This window comes from Gopherus flavomarginatus, chromosome 2, assembly GCF_025201925.1.
Source record: "Gopherus flavomarginatus isolate rGopFla2 chromosome 2, rGopFla2.mat.asm, whole genome shotgun sequence".
NCBI classification, from domain to species: Eukaryota; Metazoa; Chordata; order Testudines; family Testudinidae; genus Gopherus; species Gopherus flavomarginatus.
In genome coordinates this window covers 186,387,239-186,408,478 of record NC_066618.1, presented here as the reverse complement: position 1 = coordinate 186,408,478, position 21,240 = coordinate 186,387,239, and the positions used below count along the sequence as shown (strand labels likewise).

Here is a 21,240-nt window from a genome sequence, read left to right as displayed (position 1 = left end):
AGCTGACTCAGGCTATCTGTTCTGCTAAACACCTAAGTCAGTCAGTGGTCCACCAGAGGTGGGGACATAGAGAGAAAGAGACAGATTGACTCCCCATGCAGATACCGTGTAGCCTGGTAGAGTCATCCCTGATCTGTTTGAGGATCAGAAAAACATGCTGGGGATCTGAAGGTCCAAAGCTCAAACCTTGCTGGTCACCCATGTGGAGAACACTTATGACTGCACACAATGGAATTTCCCCTCCCCTCCCTTCCTCCCCCAGTATTTTAAAAATAAAACTGGTTTTAGTTACTACACACTAGAAGAAAACCTACATTAAAAATATTTTTGATTTTTAAAAACCCGTTGTAATCAGTCACTTTTATGCACAACGCAGAACAAAATGCCGCTGTTCCACAGGTATCATTTGCTTGCTTGTGTTACACACTTCCTGGTTTAAAGGTTGACAGATTGGCCGTCAATTCTAACCTAACTCTCAAGGATTGATTTACCATGCTGACTGGTACCACCACTGCACGTATGGGTTATGACCCGATTTCCAACTACCTTGCATCTCCTCTGAGGTTATTTAGCACATGCTGGCTGTGGAAATATGTTGTTGTTTTTTCAAAACACATTGTGGCCCAGACATGGTGTGGCTTCCAACCTGATCCATCCCCCCTGTGCTTAAAGAATGGCTCTGGTATCCACTGTTTGTCCGGCACTCCTCCTTCCTCCTCAACCTGCCACATATGAGTCCCGCTGATAAGGACAGGATTTTCTCCTAGCTGGGTGATACTCACATTACTCTGACTTTAACCATATATTTATGTACATAGAACTTCAACTAATTCCTCTTCTGTAGATGGACTGGCTCAATAGGTCTGTATAACATTTTGAACATATGAAGTGGTATACATTGTAAGCGCTCAGTATTAACAACATGTAAGCAGTCTTTGTAACTCCATTTGGGTCATTGGGGTAGTACTTTGAGGCTACACAGCGATTGCATTGTGATGGATTAAAATGGGACTGTGTGTGGAGTCCAAAGGCAATTTGTCTTGACTGATTGTTTCCCCTGCACCCTCCCTCATGCCCCCCTACCCCGGTTTCCTTAGCTGTCTTAAAATGTACAGATGTACAGAGGTCGTCCAGTTTTTTTTTTTTATTTTTTCCTTTAGTGCCTTGTAACTTCCTAGAACAGTTGGGTTTTATAAATTTCTTTGAATGCCAACTACACACATTTGAGCCTAAATCCATTTTTTCAAAAGCAATAATAAAAAGGCAAAATTTAGCATACACACACACACACACACACACACGAGTTTTAATGTTTCATTTATTGTTTGCATCCTGCATTTCCACACTAACTATATGCTCAAAAAACTCACTTATCATGCTGTTGCTACACACAAACAAGAAGTGAACTAAGTGGAACAGGCTGTAATTTACAGTGTTTTGCATGAATGGGAGGTGAATTCCACTGAAAGTCCTTTTATGGAAACCTTGTTGTTTTCAGTTTTTTTGGTTTTAAGAAAATAAGCACCGATTTTTAAATGACAACTGATAGTATGTTATTTATCTTGTTTGTTTAATCAAAAAGCTAGAATCCTTAAATACACACTACTGGTTCTACTGACAAGTTATGCCCATGGTATCTATTAAGTATGCAAGCATTTTAATTTAATGTATTTTACCTTCCCATCTCTCCTGAGAACAGACACACAAACGCTTTTTAACATCAGTGGAATATTTTAGGGCATGGGAGGTGGAGAGAAGGAGGAAATCTCTTCAGGACTACTATTTCTAGTGTCAGATTTTCAAAGTGTTGGCCCCATACTCCTAACCCTAATCTATTCCCTCTGTGGTTCATCTGTGGAGATCTTGCTAAAGGAGAAGTGAGAGTAAGGGTAAGCAGTTGGTCACAGTTCCTACAAATAGAGATGAAAATTGCTTGGCAAATGAGGAACTCTTCCTTTAAAAGCTGTAACATCAATGGCAGTGCGTATGTGTGTACTTCAGAGGATTTTATTAATCTGTATAAGGATAAATTGGATCCACTAAGTAAAATTGGTGTACTCTGTACACACATTCCTTCAAATCTTTGGCAATCAATTGCAGTTTATATGTATATTATCCAAAGCCTCTACCTTTAAGCATGTCACTCTTGATTCAACCTATGCCTTCTTCCCATGATGAGATTCTCAAAGATTGACTGACCAGTGAGCATTGGCTTCTCTTGCTTTGTTTCCTCATTTGCTCTCAAGTCACTGATCACATTATCATCAAATGACACTGCAGTGCTGATGCCAATCTAGGAGAACACTGGACCTCCCAGCTATAGATTTCTTTCTTGATGTGTTCTTTGAATTGCACGTGCCCAGCAGGTAGACAACTGCTGTGCATTAAAAAGACATCAGACACAAGCCCCTCCCACTGCTTTCAGAATCAAATATGAGATGTACTAGGATTCTCACCTTAGGCAAAGGCTTAATTCTAAAGTAGAGGTAACATATCTCAGCTCTTATGTATATGTGTGTGTGGTAGCACAATTCTTTTGTCTTGTGACAGGCTTTCATATTGTAGTTATGATTTCATTACATGGTGACTGGCTGAAAACACTTCAATCTCAAAGTCATGTGTTATGTATATTGATTCCTCCTCTCCTGCCCCCCCCCCCCGATCATTCTCTAAATAAATTACAGGGGGGGCTGAGGAAAAACTAGCATAAGAACTTACCAGCCCAGACCTGAAAGCTACTTGTGTGACCTTTTACCATAAGAAAATTAACGATAGTCAAGTAAAATTATATATATATATATATATATATATATATAAAAAGAACAAACAAACCCCACCACAAACAGTTGCAAGGCTACATGATCAGAATGATAATTTTCAGGATGCTCTTAAAAATGTCCTTTCCTACCACATCAAAAATCCACTAAAACCTAAGTTGCATAATTCCATAGTGATGTAAGAACAAATGCTGTGCAAAAACCCATTGTCAATTTAGCAAAGATATATATGAAACCAGTGATGGGGAAGAAAATTCCAAAAGTTTGGATGAACATCCTGAATTTTGGATGGTTATGTGGTGTTTCCAACCACCCCTTGTTTGACCAGCCCTGCCTGCCTTCTACCTGCTGTCACCTTGTGGGAAGGCTTGGTTGTTAGATGAAGACATTATCTAAAATAGTATAAAGAAATGACTGAGGAAAACAAGACAGAAAGGTTGTCAGGGTTTTTGAGGAGGGAAGAGAAGGTGCCTGGTGGAAAAATATTGGGAGACTTCTACATAGAAAGCAGTATAAAAGGCGGCTTCATACTGAGATGAGAAAAGAAGGATATCCAAAAAGAGAAGATGAAAATGCAAGACTGGACAGAATGAGAGGTTTGGGAATCCATTGTCATAGAGTTGCTGGCTGAAATGATGGAATCGGCTACCTATGCCTAAATAAATTTACCTATGGGTGGCAGAGGGGTAAAAAGGGGAGGAGAGAAAAATGAAGAGTCACTCTGTTGAGAGATTAGGAGGAGAAGATGTAAATGGAGTAGTCCTCTAATTAGGAAGCCATAGAAAGTGGAGGAGAATAATCAAGTATGTCAAAGAGAGCGAATAACTTCAGTCCCTTCAATTTACCTAATAGGTTTTTTAGCAAATGTATGGTTTTGGTTGAGGAGAGAACCAGTGTTGTAGGGATTCTAGGAGAGAGTTGGAAGATGGTAAGTATAGATACCAGGAAACAAGCTAAGATACTCCAGCGTTTAGCTGTGGATCTATGGAGTTTTATATATGTTCACCACCATAGTAAATACACATTTATTTGTGTTGTAACTTGTTGTAACTCATGAGACAAGGGTATGCTTGAATGGTTCTATTACTTTTAGGGTATGGCTACACTTACATTTGTGCAGCGCTGGGAGTTACAGCTGTGTTCGTACAGCTGTGTAGGGACAGCGCTGCAGTGTGGCCACACTGACAGCTACCAGCGCTGCAGTGTGGCCACATTTGCAGCATTTGCAGCACTGTTGGGAGTGGTGCATTGTGGGCAGCTATCCCACAGAGCACTTCATCCCATTTTGGCGCCATGGGTTGTGGGAAGGGGACGGAAGGGTGCGGGTCATTCCGCTTCCTGTCCCAACGCCCCATGGTGCATCGCTACACATCCCAGCAGTTTGGCGCCATTGTGAGTCTGCAGCGCGATTTCTGTTAGAAATGGAGCTTGAGCTGCTGAGGACTTTGCTGATGAATGTTGCCAGCACATCACATTTGGCAGTTGAGCTATTCCTTCAGCTACAAAGTGACAGTGAGAAGTCAGACGATGATATTGATTCGCCTGACGCGCAAGACACTAAATTGCTTGTGGCAGTAACGGATGTGCTCAGCACCGTGGAACGCCACCTTTGGGCTCGGGAAACAAGCACTGAGTGGTGGGATCACATCGTCCTGCAAGTCTGGGATGACGAACAGTGGCTGCAGAACTTTCGGATGAGAAAAGCCACTTTCATGGGACTGTGTGAGGAGCTCGCCCCCACCCTGCGGCGCAAGGACACGAGATTGAGAGCTGCCCTGCCAGTGGAGAAGCAGGTGGCTATTGCAATCTGGAAGCTGGCAACTCCAGACAGCTACCGATCGGTCATGAACCAGTTTGGAATGAGGAAAGTCGATCGTTGGAATAGTGTTGATGCAAGTTTGCAGGGCCATTAATCGCACCCTGCTAAGAAGAACCGTGACTCTGGGGAACATGCAGGACATTGTTGATGGCAATAGATGGGACGCATATTCCTATTCTGGCACCACGCCTCCTGGCATCCGAATACATTAATCGCAAGGGGTATTTCTCTGTGGTTCTCCAAGCGCTTGTGGATCACCGTGGGCGTTTCACTGACATTTACTGATGATGGCTTGGAAAGGTGCATGATGCATGCATCTTTCGGAACAGTGCCCTGTTTAGGAAGCTGCAGGCCGGGACTTTTTTCCCAGACCGCAAGATCACAGTAGGGGACGTCGAAATGCCCATTGTGATCCTTGGAGACTCCGCTTACCCCTTAATGCCATGGCTCATGAAACCGTATACAGGGAAGCTTGACAGGAGCAAGGACCGGTTCAACTACAGGCTGAGCCGGTGCAGAATGACTGTGGAATGTGCTTTCGACCGTTTAATGGTACGCTGGAGGTGTCTTTATGGGAAGCTAGACTTGGGGGAAAGCAGCATCCCCGCTGTTATATCCGCGTGCTGTACCCTCCATAATATTTGTGAAGGGAAGGGTGAAACATTCAGTGAGGAATGGACCTCTGAGTTTCGACGCATAGAGGCTGAATTTGCACAGCCAGAGAGCAGGGCTACTAGAGAGGCCCAGCACAGGGCTTCAAGGATTAGGGATGCCTTAAGGGAGCAATTTGAGGCTGAAAACCAACAGTAATGTTTGGTGCCTTGCACGGGTGTGAAGTGCAGTGGTTACAATGATTTGCTGTGCCTGTTTTTCCCTTGGGGTACAGTATTTCTCACTTTCTGCAATAATAAAACTGTTTTAAAAGCCAAGAAGTCATAAAAGGGCAGGGGGTTAGGGTGCTGGACTGTACATTCAGAGGTTTGAATATGTCCTGCCTGGATTGCTGTGCAATGCCTGCTGCACTTCAGGATTAATATGCTGCATGGTGATGGGGGTTGAGTGCATAGGGTGAGGGTCGTAGTTCTCAGGGCTGGTAGGTGAACGTACAGGTGTTGGGGGCAGCTGGTGGTGGTAAGAACCAGGCTGCTGGAGAAAGGTGTTTTGAGCAAACACTGGGGCACAAGGGAGAGAGCTTTGGGGGGGGGGGTGGGTTAGCACGGTACTGATCTGCCTGCATGGCTACGAGAGACTGCATACAGTCCGTTTGGCGTGCCAGGAGGCTTATCAGCTGCTTTGTGCTTTTCTTGGTAGCCAATTCCTTTCTCCTGCTTTGTGTTTCCCTCCACTCATGCATTTTCTCTCTCCAGTCCTGCAGCCTCTTACTCTCTCTGGCATACTGATTCATAACTGCTTTCACCAAATCTTCTTTGCTTTTCCTGGGTTTACGCCTCAAGTTCTGTAATTTTTCAGCAGGCTGTGATAGGGCCGGAGGATTCAAGGACACTTAAAAAAACAGAAATAGAAACATTTAATACAGAGACTGCATTGTTTATTATCACAGTGAAGGAGTTTGTAGACTATTTGTAGCATCATTTACACATAGCAAACATAGCACAGAGAGGCCACAGCAGCGAAGACATGTTGAGTAATGGGGTGAGTGTTTCTGCCGCGACTCTCTGGGGAAGGGGAGCTGCTTGAGTCATGGCTCACTGGGGTTTCTGTGCATTGGGGAAAGCAGAGAGCAGCTGGGGGGCACCTGCACTGAACACTATCCCTACATTTTCAACAGGATTTTCTGCTGCCAGATATATCACTGCTGCGTGTTACCCGGGAAGAGAGGGAGGGTCTTCTTCAGCAATGTGGATTCCGCCCTGGTCCCTATGCAGCTAGCCTGTGTGCAGCAATGGTCCCCCCACCCTTCGCGGCACAGTGGTGCGGACACGTTAGCCTGACTGGGACAAGGACCACGGACCACGGTGGCTCTCCCTATAAACTTGCGCAAGCGCATTGCCCACGCTCTGACTGAAACTTTTGAAGAGATTACCGAGGCCGATTACAGAGACGTGATAGACCAAATCAATGGGCTATTCCACATCTAGCCATGCATGCATGCAGCCATAACCCCGCTCCCCCTCCTCTCCCAAAATATTTCCATCCTTAAAATAAAAGCTGCTTACCAGGAACCCGCTCCTCTGCTTCTTCTTCACCAACAAGTTCCAGCTGCTGCGACTGGCTAGCTTCCTCCTGGCTTGAGAAGAGCTCCTGGCTGCATGCCTCCTGGGACTCCGGGGTGAGTCCCTCCACCCCAGTAGCCTCACTCTCGGCTTCCTCTACACCCTCCCCCACTTCTCCCTGCTCTGAACTCTCCATCGTGGTCCTCAGATTGGCAGTGGGGTCACACCCAAGTATGGCATCCAGCTCCTTGTAAAAACGGCAGGTCGTGGGGGCAGCTCCTGAGCGGCGGTTTCCCTTACAGGCTTTGCAATAGGCACTCCGCAGCTCCTTTACTTTAACCCTGCACTGCAACGTGTCCCGTTCATGGCCCCTTTGCAGCAAGGACTTTGATATCTGGCCATAGGTATCATAGTTTCTACGGCTGTAGCGCAGCTGTGACTGCACAGCTTCCTCTCCCCGAACACTGATGAGGTCCTGCAGCTCGGAAGTGTTCCATGCTGGGGCTCGTTTGGGGCATGGAGGCACGGTCACTGATTGATTGATTGCACTCCACACCTGGCTGAGCAAACAGGAAGGGGATCTTTAAAATTCCCAGGGCATTTAAAGGGTGGGTCACCTGAGCCCAGGGCAGTGGAGTGCGAAATGATGAGCAGAGTGGCTGAAAGGGTATGCTGGGATACCTCCTAATACCCTGGAGGCCAATAAAAGCGCTTTTGGTGGCCACACTTGATGAGCAGCGCTGCATCACCAGCGCTGGAATCGCTACACCCCAAGCAGACCAGGTGTACAGCCAGCGCTGCAGCCAGGGATTTGCAGCGCTGGCTGTGCTTTGCAAGTGTGGACACAGAGTGAGTTGCAGCGCTGTAACCCCATCACCAGCGCTGCAACTCTCCAGTGTAGCCAAGCCCTTAATGATGCCCTTTTTTTAAATTAAGGATAGTCTTTATTTTGGAAGGTGGAGACAAGCTGCAAATAGTGCAGTTAGGGTAATTCAGCTAAATCTCCTGTTTGATCTCCAGCACTGGCACTGTCTAAAAAGCAGTTTTTCTGTAGTTGAGCAGTTGCTGCCTCTGAAGGAGAGAAATTAATGCCTCTGCTCTGGATAGTTTTCTGCCAAGTGAAACGTTCACTCCCTCTGAGGGAGTAGCTGTTACATTTGTCCTGAAAAAAGTTGCCTTTACAACTTTAGGAAGATAAAATAAATGCACCATTATAGACAAAAGGCTGGCTTAATGCTTCAGGAAATCACTGACTAAAAAACTTTATTGAGAAACACACGAAACGCTCACAACATCCTTCCTTTCTTTACTCCTATTTATTAGGAGAGTTTAGCATGCTGGCCTGCTTTTCTAGTGGCAACACAGCATTGGGGTTCAAAACTGATGTCTAAGCTCCCCCTCTGGCAGGGAATCGGAAAGTTTGCACTGTGCAAAATATGCCCATCCCTTGATGTGTGTAGGCTGGAGCCATGTGTTTGGCAATGAGCCATTCTTCCTCCCAGCCAATGCAAGCAGTTATGTTTATTGTTGAGTTCCAGAGGGAGCCACATCCAACTCTCCTTAGAGAGAAGGGTGGGGTCATTACATTGCAGAGCCTTCAAGGATTTTGGAAAAGAGGTTAACCAGGCTCAGAGGCCCTTTCCAGGTGGGGAGGGCAGGGGAATTCTGGTCTCTAGAAAACAGCTTGTTTGTGCATCGCATGTTTTCTCTCCATCTTTCACCCTTTATTTTGAAGGTAATTATGTAGAAATAAATATATCTTGATTTCTAAGGTTAGTGAGAAATCGAATTAAAAATATTAATTGTTCTAAAGTTAGAGCAATAAACCTCATAGGTTCATAATTCAAACATTTGGTAGACAGTGATACATCAAGAAAAAGAATACCACATGTTTCCACTAAATGCTACAATTAACCATAAAGGTTTGCTGGATAAACCATAAAGGTTTACTTTGTCAACAGATTACCTTAAATTTTAAAAAGTGAGTGAAATTAATTAGAACTGATCCCCTCAAATGTCAGTTGTATTAGCAGCAACTTGAGTCTTCTTGTGTGGAACATTTAACCCACCAGTTTCTAGGACAGAATAGAATTTCTATTCAAGCCTTTTAATTTTTGGTCTTCAACTGAAATTTCATATAACAAAATATCTGCAATTAAGAAGCTTTTAAATGGATATTCATACATTCATTGTGGGGGAGGGTCAGCACTCCATTACTAGGTCATGTGTTACTGCAGTAAGGGTGATCTTCAAAGCATGTGTCACATTGGAAAAATGTTTCTTCAGTCTGCCCATGCTCTTGGCAAAAAAACATGAAAGACAAATCCTCAATGAAACACATTACAATATCAAATGAGGCTATATAATTGGAAATATGTCATTCAGCATTTACCTTTCATGACTTCTTTTTTTGACGCACACAAGCAGAATTACAGATAATTAATTGGAGAATAACCTCTCCAAAAGGTCTTTCTGACATCTTTGCCCTCTTTTTCAAAGTGTATTCTGTTGCTAGGATTCTTTCTTTCTGATCCTGAGCTAATGCTTTGCTAGCTTTCTTCGTTCTTCTCCCTAAATATATATCTGTATCTATATTCTCTTGTGCTGACTCCTCTGTTACTAATTTAACCTGGCATACTTCTTGGAATATATAACTTTGGATACCTTTTCTTGCTACAGATGATTCCCTTCCATATGATATTAACTTGTATTGCTGAACTTGTTTGCTGCAGTCTTTCTGCTGTGCTAAATCTGCACTTCTTGGTGCCAATTCTGCACAGCCAGAGCAGAGAATTGCAAGTAGCTTTACAGACATCACCCCTGCAGAGATACAGTTCTGAGGAGGACTATTCCAGTGGCCTTTCAGATGAATGCTCTTGGCCTTCTCTTGAATGCCAAGGACACATTTTTAGTCTAGTCTATGAAGATGGCTCTTGTTGGAGAAATTGGCCTTTGTGATTTGTCTGAGATAAAGCAGCCCTGTTTGTATAACCCATCATCCCTTATATATAAGAAATGTTTGAGACTGCTGCTTCGTTGTAGCTCCCCAGCTTGGTGCAGTTATGCTGTTTGGAAATGATAGGGCCTGTAAACGGTCCTTAGATATCTGCTACTCATAAGAAATGCCCTCCCATAACCATTATGCGTTTGGGTTTCATCTGTAGCATAAGGGTTTTGGTGTGTTCAGGCATTTCCTTCTCAAGGCTATAAAATATTCATCCCTAGTGGTGAGGCATTATGTGTACCAAGGGTGATGAGACAGCAAGTATGAAAAATCAGGATGGGGTGGGGGGTAATAGAAGCCTATATAAGAAAAAGACCCAAAAATCGGGACTGTCCCTATAAAATTGTGACATCTGGTTACCCTGTGTGTACCCTGTCTTTTTACCTGCTCATTCATTTGCTTGCTTCCTCCAGTCGTCAAACTATTGCTTATTTTGTAGTATTTCTTCTACTCACTTCCCCACTCCCTTTTTCACTTACAGAGAAGCATTTAGTTACTTTGTCCCTTCTACCCTATGGAATAGCAGTTGTCCAGAAATGCATTTTATTTATAGGCTTAACTATTCCTTTCCACATGGCACCCAAAAACAGCTACGATGTCTTAGATGTTGCTGATCTATTTTAGTTCTGCCATTGGGATGGATATTTGAGGATCAGACTGCCTTTGGCTACCAGTCCTTAATGGTAAATCTTTCTTTTTTTCGTTTGCAGACCTCTTTTTTTTCGTTTGCAGACCTCTTTTTATTTTATTTTTTTTAAATAGAGGTGCGGATCCCTTTGGAAATCTTAGACGTCGTCTGCGGACCCCTAGGAGTTTGCAGACCACAGGTGGAAAACCACTGTGTTACAATGTTAAGCTAGCTCAGGTGAGGCTAAAAGCAACTTTTAAGGAACCAGTGCGTAAAATAACTGACTAAACCTCGAGACTGCTAGGGGAAAATGTGTCTTTATTTGTGTTGCTTCATGATATATAAAGAAGGTCTTGGGATATCAGTCCTCTCTGCCAGCTCATGTCTGCTTCCTGTTCTGTACATTGGAAGCTCTCTCAGCCCTTGACTTTAAGGATTTGGGGTGCTGAATCAATAACACATACCTTTTCTCCAAAGCATTGGTTAGGAGTTCGAGTTAAAATGTTGAGGAAACAAGATTTTTAAACAGTGTGAGTAAAAATGCCTTTCCCTCTCAGTGGTCTTAATCATCTGTTATTTGTGATGCCATCCTACTGGTCCTCCAGTCATCCACAGAATTGTCCAGCAAAATCAGGATAAAGAGGAACTGGTGTTTCTAATGTAAAAAACAAGCAGAATTTATTTTTCCAAAAAAAAAAAAAAAGAATAAAAACCTCATTCAGGCCTTTGAGTATTTTTGTTTCTTTATCAGATGTGTTTACCATTTATTTTTCTGTTGCATATGTACCTTAACTGCAAGGGGATAAAACCTACGTGTCTACTGTGACCTTGCTTTTTGTGTGCATTTGTGTGCATGTGAATAGTTTGGAATAAAATATGCATTTAACTCAATTGCTAGTTTGTTGTTATAAATAGGAGATGTAGCAAGAGTAGTCTTCATTGGAGGACAGATGTCCTTGGGCATAGCTACCAATCAAAAAGACATTTGTTCACTACGGGCAATATAATACCATTCATTCAGCCAGAAAACCAACATGAGGTACAAACCAGTTAAGTATTTTCAGACTTGAAGATTCAAAGTTCCTCTTCCCGCCACCAAAGCAGGGAGTAGACATTTGTAACGAGTAGCTGCTACCTTTCCTATAGAGGCCTCACTGTCCTCTGAAGCTTCCTGGTTGATGTAAGTCTAGGCCCAAAAGAGTGATGGGGGACTTGCCATTCCAGGATGAATTATGGGTGTAGGCTAATCACAACAATTAAGGTGTATTTCAACATTGGCAATAAGAAGATAGTATTGGGCACATTTCCCCACCAGTATAAAAAAAATCAGTATTTTAATCATTTTATGGTACTGTGAAAATCAGCTGTGGTTCCACTTGGCCTGTGAGCCTATTAAAGGTTTACGAAGGCTTTAAGTGTATATCTCCACTTCAGTTAGACACCCACAGCTGGTCCATGCCAGCTGACTCAGGCTCATGTGGGGCTGTTTCATTGCAGTTTAGACTTCTGGGCTCAGGTTGGAGCCTGGCTGTACAGTTCTGCAAGGTGATAGAGTCCCAGAGCCCTGATTCCAGCCCAGGCCCAGAAATCTACACTGCAATGAAACAGCCCCATGAGCCCAAGTCAGCTGGTGCAGGCCAGCCACTGGCGTCTGATTGCAGTGTAGACATACCCTAAATGACCTGGTACCTGCTTGTCACAAAAGCTGCCCCCTGTCCTGATTCCATGAGGCCACAGTTGCAGTCAGTGGAAGCACTGTATTTGGAGCCTCTCTCTTCTAAAAGAGAGGGAACAGCTAGCAGGGTTTTCTCTGTGAGTTTCTGTTAGCTTTGGGTCTTGCACTCCTCTATCCTACTTGATTCACAAGAGCTCAAGATTACTCTAGGCCTTCCAGACTTGCTGCAGGGCCCTTCTCTTTGCCCCTACCTGTGAGGAAATTGGAAGGCTCTGTTGTGAGATCCTAAATAGCTTGATCATATTTTTTTGGCTGCTGGCTTATTGCCAGCTGTTGTGGGTTTGTTGATTAAAGGTTGGAAGAAGTTACAGGAGTGGTCTATTTATGGTTATGTGCTTCAGAATGGTTGAGAAGTGCCTATGCCAAGGGATAGGTGCCCCTTTTTAATGGGTTTGTGTATAAATCTAATTTAATAAAACCGTAGATTTCGTGAAGAGAGCTTCTGGATGCTGAACTACAGCTATAGGGGTAGAATGTGTTTTTTCCCCAAATGTTGTTCTGTTCTCTCACCCCTACCCCACAGCCAGTCTCCTTCTGCTTCCCCCTCCCCCTAGTAAGGCTCAGGGCTACCATGCATACTAGGAGGCTGGAATATTTTTCCTTTTCATTGGTTGCAGAAGCCCATGAATGACCAATAGTAATACTTCTCAGATGCTGATCAATTTAACACCCCAAAAATCCTAAACAAATGTTTAATCTTGAGGTTGAAACAAATAAATTATTTAATTTCATTTACTCAGACACACCTATTGGCACCATCTATGTTCATGTACAAAATATAACACAACATATAACATCCCATACAATGAAAGCACATGAATGTTTTTGTTGGGTTGGCTGGGGGTAAACAGCTTCTCTCAGCCTGCTTTATTAAACTAATTCTCTTTGGTGAGCTCTTCTTTTGACAGGCGGACAAAAACATCTTGTGCTGTAATGTCATTCATGCTTGGCTTCCATAGTAATGATGTATCTCTACATATAAAAGCTCTGTTCTTTTCATTTATTAGAACTGTAAAAGCTATTTGCTAACAGTTTTTGACATAACAATACTACTGCATATATATGTATATCGGTATGCATATGCGTACCATAATCAATGTAATGTCCAGTGGCTTGTCATCTGAAAAGTCTGGATACCATTAGGTACTCTTATGGTGGCAACACGGAGCCTGGGTGGCATAAATGTTGACTTTAAATGAAAACCTTCAGAATGAGGCATAATTGCAGGATACTGTTGTAGCTTTAGATTATCACTGGAGGCTAGGAGAGCATTTTGTTCACTGTGAAGTTGATGATAAATACACTAGACACAAGGACAGAATTTTATCCCAGAGAAAAATGTGTTTTTAAAATTATTTCTTTGAAAGCATAGTTTTTCAGTCTCTAAGACAACCAGGAGCCTTATTTTTTTAAGCATGTTGTCTAATATGAATTGTTATCTTGTCATACTGTCACAAGGTGACTGATGGCATTTGCTCAATAAAACTAAATTATCATTTGTGCATATACAACAGCTAAATACAGTTGCTCTATACAATACACTTATTAGTGAAAACTGTTAAGTATTTTAGAGAGATTGGAATATTTTAATTTGGCATTAAAGGGCTCATGATTTTTTTTTAACGTGCCTACCAGATGTATGGTAATAAATTGTCACATGTGCATAAGGGCTGTTGTTTGGTTTTGGTAGTTGTGTATCTTTAGAGTAAGGAAGAATAAGATCCTTATTCTGATCACATTTCAGTTACATCTGTTTGCCTTATACTAATGGAAAAGAGAAGAGGTCTGTTCAATAAAGAGAACTTACAGCAAGTAAACTTGTGGATAAAAGTAGCTCATCATAAACTGATAAGTGAAGTGTGTCTCAGGCTGAAAAAACAAAGCCAAATAATTTAGACTCCACATTTTTGACTGGTCTTTAATTTGTTTTTGAGGGAAATGTCACCTTTAATTGTAAATATAGTGTATATTATATAAAATATGTATTTCTAATCTTAACTTCAGTAGTTTACTAATATGTTAAGGTTTCATAATAAGTTTGTTTCTCCGCATTGTATGTCTGGGACTCATTTTTGGCCTCATACAATGCAATTTGCATATGAATCAGTTGTAGTTGTATGTACCTACAGTAAGTAATCTGAGGTCAGAAATGGGGTCCTTGGGGTACACTTAAGAGTTTAATTTGAGCATATTCTATGTTCAGATGGATGTAGTTATGTGATAACAGTAATTTGTTTATTTACTTTAATATTCACATTTGTAGCATTACTGTCACGCTAAGCTTTTTATATGCAGTTTTCCTGTAAGTGATAATGAAAAGAGAATGAAGTAAATGACTCTTGTTTCCAAGTGACTTATTGTACACTTCTAAAACCGCACAGCTATTGCATCCCACAGATCAATAGGAGCCCTGAGCTGTGCCTACATAATCAAAATCTGTTGTGTATTTAGAATTACAATACTATTATATGACTGTGGAATAATGTAATGTGGTAAGAAAGTTGCATTGTGTGTAACCCTCTCTCCCCCCAATACTTGTAACTCTGATATTTAATTTAAAAACAAACGAACAAAAAAAACTACGTTGGAGACAAGGCCTCACTACCAACCTAGGTTTTTTCAGTTTGTAATGCTCAGTTATGAATGTACAAAAAGGGCTTAAAATGTCTTTACGAGAGAGTATGTGTGCATGTGTGAGCAAGAAATGAGGATACTATTTATAATTTTTCATATTCTCGTGCAGAGCTAGACAGCAGAAGAACTGTAGTCCCGTCTTTCCAGAGTGTTAACTGTTCACCCCATATTGAAGATTATGAATATAATTGTGGCAAAATTTCCCTATGTCACAATTGTCTAGGTCAATTTATGCTCTTAATATATTTGGCTTGCGTTATTGGTTGTTGAGTGTTATTAATGCTATATCACAATAGCTCTTGTCAGCTGCTTGTGACCACAGGCACTGGGCTGGAAACACAGATGCATCTATTTCAACCTTCCAAGCTTTTCTCAGTGCAATGAAGTGAAGTGTGCAGAAATCTTCACTATGTCACTGTCCTATTGTGAGAAAGAATAGGAAACTTTACTTCCAGATGCCTTATTTGAAGTAGGATGAGAAATGCATATAAAGAGTTCTAGAAACATTATAAAAATCCCTTCTCAAAACCACTTTTTTTGCTAGCATTCTGCCACTACGATCTATTTAGATGTGTCCATGGCTGCTTCAGTGCCCAATCACTTTTTAGTGATGAAATCTTCCAATAGCTTTTCCCCATTTCACATTGGTTTTTCACTGAACTGATTTCACCCCTATTCCTCAGAACTTATGATCTGATATGCTTATTCGTGGTCTCTATATAAATTAGTCTTTTTTTTGTGGGACTCACTTAAGCTAATTTAACCCTTGCTTATACTGAGCACTAAGAAAGGGTCTGGCGGTCACTGTAGACAGCTCAGTGAAGACCTTCATTCAATGTATCATTGCAAAATAATTGTGGCAGGCTCAAGAATCACTACTAGCCACATTCAAAAGAATGGATAGATGTGCCAAGTCTCTCCTGAGGGTTTTGAGGATTTCTAATTACATCTTGTGCTGGCATCACTCATGATAGATATGTTCGAGGGGCAACCGATAGATGAAACCTGCACGAAAGTTTAAGCAGACACTGCTGCACACACCTTGGCCATGTCTGTGGTGATGCTAAGCTCCTCCTGGCTCCAGTCACTGGGTTTAACCAGGGATGTTCAAACAGTTATGGAGGATCTTCTCTTCAAGCTCTGTGACTTCTTCAGCTCCAAGACCATGAGGCCCTCCATTTGTTAAAAGATTCTCTGGCTATCGTGTGCTTTTTGGACTTGTACACTTCAGCCCCAAGGAAAAAGCAAGCCAGGCCTCATAGCTGCTTCAGACAGTGCCCTCTGCCCATAGTACTGTAACCCATAGAGGGAACTGGAATCAGTGAGGAAGAAACAGATTTGAGCTGGTGACCTTCCTGCCACTTCCTCAGCTGCTATGCACTCTGCATCTTCCTCTTAGCAGCAGGTTTAACACCACTGAGAGCCTGGCAAAACCTACGGAGGATATGGAACCATTCTGCCTCACCCCCTTTTTGTCAACTTTTTTTTTTTTTTTTTTTTTTTTTTTTTTTTTGGTCTTTTGTTCAGGAGGCCTGGGCAGGAATCAGCAAGAACCAGTGCATTTTCCTTTGTCAGCAAATGGTATTGCATATAGTTTTAGGTCCTTTCTACCCTGGCCCCTCCCCCCCCCTTTTTCCCATCCCTCCTCAGGAACTCTTCTCACATGACACTATTAAAACAGGAGCCCCTCTTGTAACTTGGAGCAGTGGAGAAAGCACCTTAGAGTTCAGGAGCAAGGGGTTCTACTCTCATTTTCTGATCTTAAAAAAGAAAGGGTATTGGTGCCTTCAGGGCCTCAACAAGTTCATTTGTCATTTCAAGTTCAGGATGGTGAGTCTGGTCTCTGTAATCCCCTCAATTCTGGTTTGTGGCTCTCAACCTTCAAGAGGCCTATTTTCACCTGTTTGTATGCTCAGCATACCTGAAATACCTCAGATTCTTGGTAGGAGAGACTCCACTACCAGGATAGAGTCTTGCCCTTTGGTCTTTAAGGGTGTGGCTGTTGTGGTAGCATAAGTGGGATGGCAAGGTATTCAGGTCTACCTGTACCTTGACAGTTGGCTCATCTGAGGGAAATAATCATAGCAAGTGACCAGTTCTATCCACATAATTCCCAAGACTCTTTGCCACTCTGGGTCTCAAAATAAACAGAAAAATCCACCTTTGCTCCAATTCACAGCATAAAGTTAATAGAAGATGGATTAGATTTGAGGTCAGTGAAAACTTATCTTCCACAAAAAAGATTCCAGACTATAGTGGACCTTGTCAATCAGCCACCTGTAGGCTTGTCCAAAGACTTTGAGTGTCATGCAGGCTTGGTTCTGAGATTGCAAGGCCAGCAACTAAAAGAGGAGAGAAAAAGGGCATCCTTTTGTGCGTAAACTGATATAGAAATCATCTAGAGGCAATAAACTCCACAATACCACCGTTAGAGCAATTTTTCAAACAGAGCTGTATTAGAGTGTTGTTTTCCCTCTGCACTTTGCTAGGAGTATATTATCTTTTCCTGACAGTTGTGGGCCTTGCCACAGTCGTCCTATGCCTTTTGTCACTTTCAGACTCCGCGGATCACTGTATACTTAAGGAGATGCAGAATGTGATGGTCAATTTACTTAGCAGTTTTATACTTCAGCTATAGCTGCTCTGGCTTTGATTCATTTCAGGTTTTAATTCAAGGTGTTTTGTTTATATTTGCTAACATTGGTTATCTGATTTTTTTTTTTTATGATAAAGAACATTGTATAAATGGGATTTGTTGGAATAATGGGAGAACCAATATTTTTTTCTAATAGGGAAACTTATAGTCACCTTCCAAATACAATAATGGTTTGGCAGGGTGGGAGGAGGAATGGAAATCACCTTCGAAATGCAAGTGAACTGACAGCACACAAGGTGATTTTTCTTGATTCCAACACTTCAGGTTGCTGATATTGACATATGGCATCTCTCCAGAATAAATATTGCTTTTGGAAAAACTTGTTGAATTCTTTCGTAATGGTTAACTTACTGAAAATCAGGCCCCAAATGTTTAATTTGGACTTCTGTGGAGTTTACAGACTGTAAATTTTATCATTAGCATTTTCAAGTTAAAATGCAAAGCAAAAATTGAAACTGAGTTAAAGCCACACTTCTGAGCTGAATGTCTCCAGTGAGGGTGTTCTGCATGTAAATAAAATCTAATTAAGGTTTTAAAATATTTTTCTCCTCCATATGATATCCTCTGGAATCTTCCTGAAGGGAGCCTGAAATGCATCATTTTTTGACATCACGAATGCTATAGACGTTTCGTAAGTCACAATGAGATTTCTGGCATTGGTTGATGTCCTTCAGTTTGAGACCTTCAGTGACACAGGAAATATTTAAGGGGATTTATTAACAAAAGGGAAGTGAAAATTTAAACAGTCATTTGACTTATTTCTGTGCTGTGTTTGCCTTGCAGACTAGTTAGTGAGAGCATTAAACACATCTTAAACTTAACCTCATTTAATTTTTTCTTTGGTATTGTTTTAAATCTCTCTCCCCCACACCCCCCCAATGAAATTCAGGCTTCTGTTTTTATAAGGGATGTTAAAAAGTAGTGTTTAAATCTCTCTCTCTCTCTCACCTTCCTCTGAAACTCTCCAACTGTAGTCACCATGTATTTGCTTTTGACTCTAAGTGAAGAGAAATGTAATGCAATCTAAAATGTAATGACTAAGTACAGACTTTGAAGACAAGGCAGGTGGTGATATAAGGGAGCCCTTGAATTGGGTTGTTTTGAAAGGGCTGGCTAGAGCTGCTAGAGTGGAGTCAGAAGTCCCAAAATGTTTGAGAATCTAGTAAGAGATATGTCATACTGGCACACAGTATCAATGGGAGCACTGACTGGGCAGAGGACAGTAGAGGGCCTTTTCCTGTCTCAGTGCCTGTTCGTATACAGCAGGCTGCATGGGGATGAAAGTTCCTTCCTGATAGTCTATTTACTCTCAGAAGCTGCTTTGAAGATGTGCACAGTTGAGCACTAAGGAGTTTGATCATTGTATTGATAGTGCTGCACAGTGCTGTCCTGGGAATGGCAGTGTCAAATGGACTATGATCATACAGTGTTTGTGATTAGTTTTGAACTGTTGTTATTCGGTAACCATTAGTGCTGCTACACGGTATGCAGATTGCTGCTGCTGCTGCTTGGCATGCCTTGGAGGGAGACAAAAAGAGATTCAAGCAGGAGGCTAAAATGAAAGTTGAGGAAAGGGTGGCTAGAGGGAATGAGGGAAGTGTGCTACTAGCAGTTGCCTGGTGGAGACAAATCTCTGACACAAAACTGCTCATGCCATCAGCAGGAGTATTTTGTTGGCTTGGAAAAAGGGGTGGTATTGTCACAGTAAAAACTGGAATTTCTGCAGCGATCAATTCTTAAAACCTTACCTAAATATTGAAAAAATATCTGTCTCGAGTTTAATAACTCTTTAAGTGTGAATGGTTTTCGTGTGCTGCTGTTCTACTGGTGCTTCTCAGCATCAACTTAGGTCAAATCATGCTGTCCTTATGTGAGTAAGATAAGCAAAATTTGTTCATCTATGTACGTAGGGCTAAATGCCCTTTCCCACCTATGTAGCTCTGCTGTCTAGGGTGCTCTTCAAGTGAAGATAGGAAGTCACAGTGGGGAAAGGTGGTTGTGATATGTTCACTCCTATTTTGTGTAGCTTTCTCATCATCTGCAACTACTATAGCTGAGTGGGACTTTTGCTAGACAAATAGGAGAGTCAAGGGAAACAAACCTTATGTTACCACACCTTTGGGACTTACAGTGCTTAGCACATCATAAATTGCAATGGTTGGAAGCAGCAGAATGAAGAGGAGAAATAGAAATTGTCCACATAATTTATTTTTATATTGATGCAGAGATTTATGCAAATGACCCCTATTAATGCCAGTTACACTAACTTGTATAAATTCTGTAATACAGAGATGAGATTATGCCGCTAAAATTATGCCATTTTTTTTAAGGAATGGGAAAAGATTTTCAGTGTGATCCCCAAGCACTTTTCTTCACCCTTTGTACACTGATTTGGAATCAACATTTGCAGTTTTCCACTAAGCTAAAGATCTGCAGGTTCATCAGTTTCTATATGGAGTACCTCTGTGAAAAATCATGACCAGAAGAATACTGGGAATCATTAAGGGATAGATAACTATCATGTTGCCTCTATATAAATCCCTGATACACCCACATCTTGAATACTGTGTGCAGATGTGGTCGCCCCGTCTCAAAAAAGATGTATTGGAATTGGAAAAGGTTCAAAAAAGGGCAACAGAAATGATTAGGGGTGTGGAACGGCTTCCGTATGAGGAGAATTAATAAGATTGGGACTTTTCAGCTTGGAAAAGAGATGGCTAAGGGGAGATATGATTGAGGTCTATAAAATCATGACTGGTGTAGAGAAAGTAAATAAGGAAGGGTTGTTTACAACTTCTCATAACACAAGAACTAGGGGTCACCAAATTAAATTAATAGGCAGCTGGTTTAAGACAAACAAAAGGAAGAATTAGATAAATTCATGGAGGATAGGTCCATCAGTGGCTGTTAGCCAGGATGAGCAGGAGTGGTGTCCCTAGCCTCTCTTTGCCAGAAGCTGGAAATGAGCGACAGAGGATGGATCACTTGATGACTACTGGTTCTGTTCATTCCCTCTGGGGCATCTGGCCCTGGCCACAGTTGGAAGACAAGATACTGGGCTAGATGAACCTTTGGTCTAACCCAGTACCGCCATTCTTATGTTCTTATTACCAGGGATGCTCATTTTTGGAAGGGAGGAGTTTTGTAGCCTTGTGTTTGCTGTTGGTATCCTGTGTGAACTTTCTCCTGGCCTGTTGAGTATTATTAATGCATTTTTTGAACATTCTGTACTGTTTTTGTCTTGCCGTTGCAGGACTTCTCACTAATGGCTCATCAAAGGGATTAGGACCAGGATCAGAACAGTCAGAGAACGAGAAGGATGATGCATCTCAAGTGTCCTCAACTAGCAATGATGTTAGTTCTTCAGATTTTGAAGAAGGGCCATCAAGAAAAAGGTTAGTGATGTTCACAGTTCCCAACTTTCATGCAGTAAATAAGCACCCCGATTTTCACAATAAGCCAAAAATCAAGCTAATCCCATTTCAGAACAAGGCCAAAACAAGTCAATCCCGAAAAACCCCAACGCTCTGTGACTGGATCCCCCTGGTGTGCAGTCTGGGACTGTGGTGGGCCAGCTCTGCTCCCCGACTCTCTCTCCCCTCCCCCGCCCCTACTTGCCCCCCTTGCCAGGAACCAATATTAAAAAAAAAAAAAAGAAACTACAAACTAGACAAGCTGCAAGCCAAAAACTAGCCAACAAGCAGTTCACAAGCCAATTAAGCCAAAAACAAGCCCCATTTCTGCTTTTTTCCCCACAGGTTTGGCATGTCTGGTGGTCGTTAAGAACTCAAATAATCTTTTAAGAGCAGCACT

At 42.0% G+C, this 21,240-nt stretch overlaps 2 protein-coding genes across 3 annotated transcripts in view; one reads left to right on the top strand and one right to left on the bottom strand.

The window, feature by feature from the left end:
- JARID2 (jumonji and AT-rich interaction domain containing 2) overlaps positions 1–21,240 on the top strand; it is a 344,692-nt gene that overhangs the window by 166,186 nt on the left and 157,266 nt on the right. Inside the window, exon 3 of one of the 2 annotated variants that reach the window (XM_050941573.1) lies at positions 20,681–20,822. The exons of the other annotated variant lie outside the window; for it this stretch is intronic. Within the exon in view, the coding sequence (XP_050797530.1) occupies positions 20,681–20,822 (142 nt within the window). The remainder of the gene's footprint in view (positions 1–20,680; positions 20,823–21,240) is intronic. 2 annotated transcript variants of the gene reach the window in all.
- Positions 5,540–7,163, bottom strand: LOC127045529 (uncharacterized). The gene is made up of 2 exons (XM_050941669.1): positions 6,774–7,163; positions 5,540–6,099 (listed from the first exon to the last, which is right to left on the bottom strand). Exons 1-2 carry the CDS (start codon positions 6,964–6,966, stop codon positions 5,681–5,683), a joined length of 612 nt encoding a protein of 203 aa, XP_050797626.1. The 5' UTR covers positions 6,967–7,163; the 3' UTR covers positions 5,540–5,680.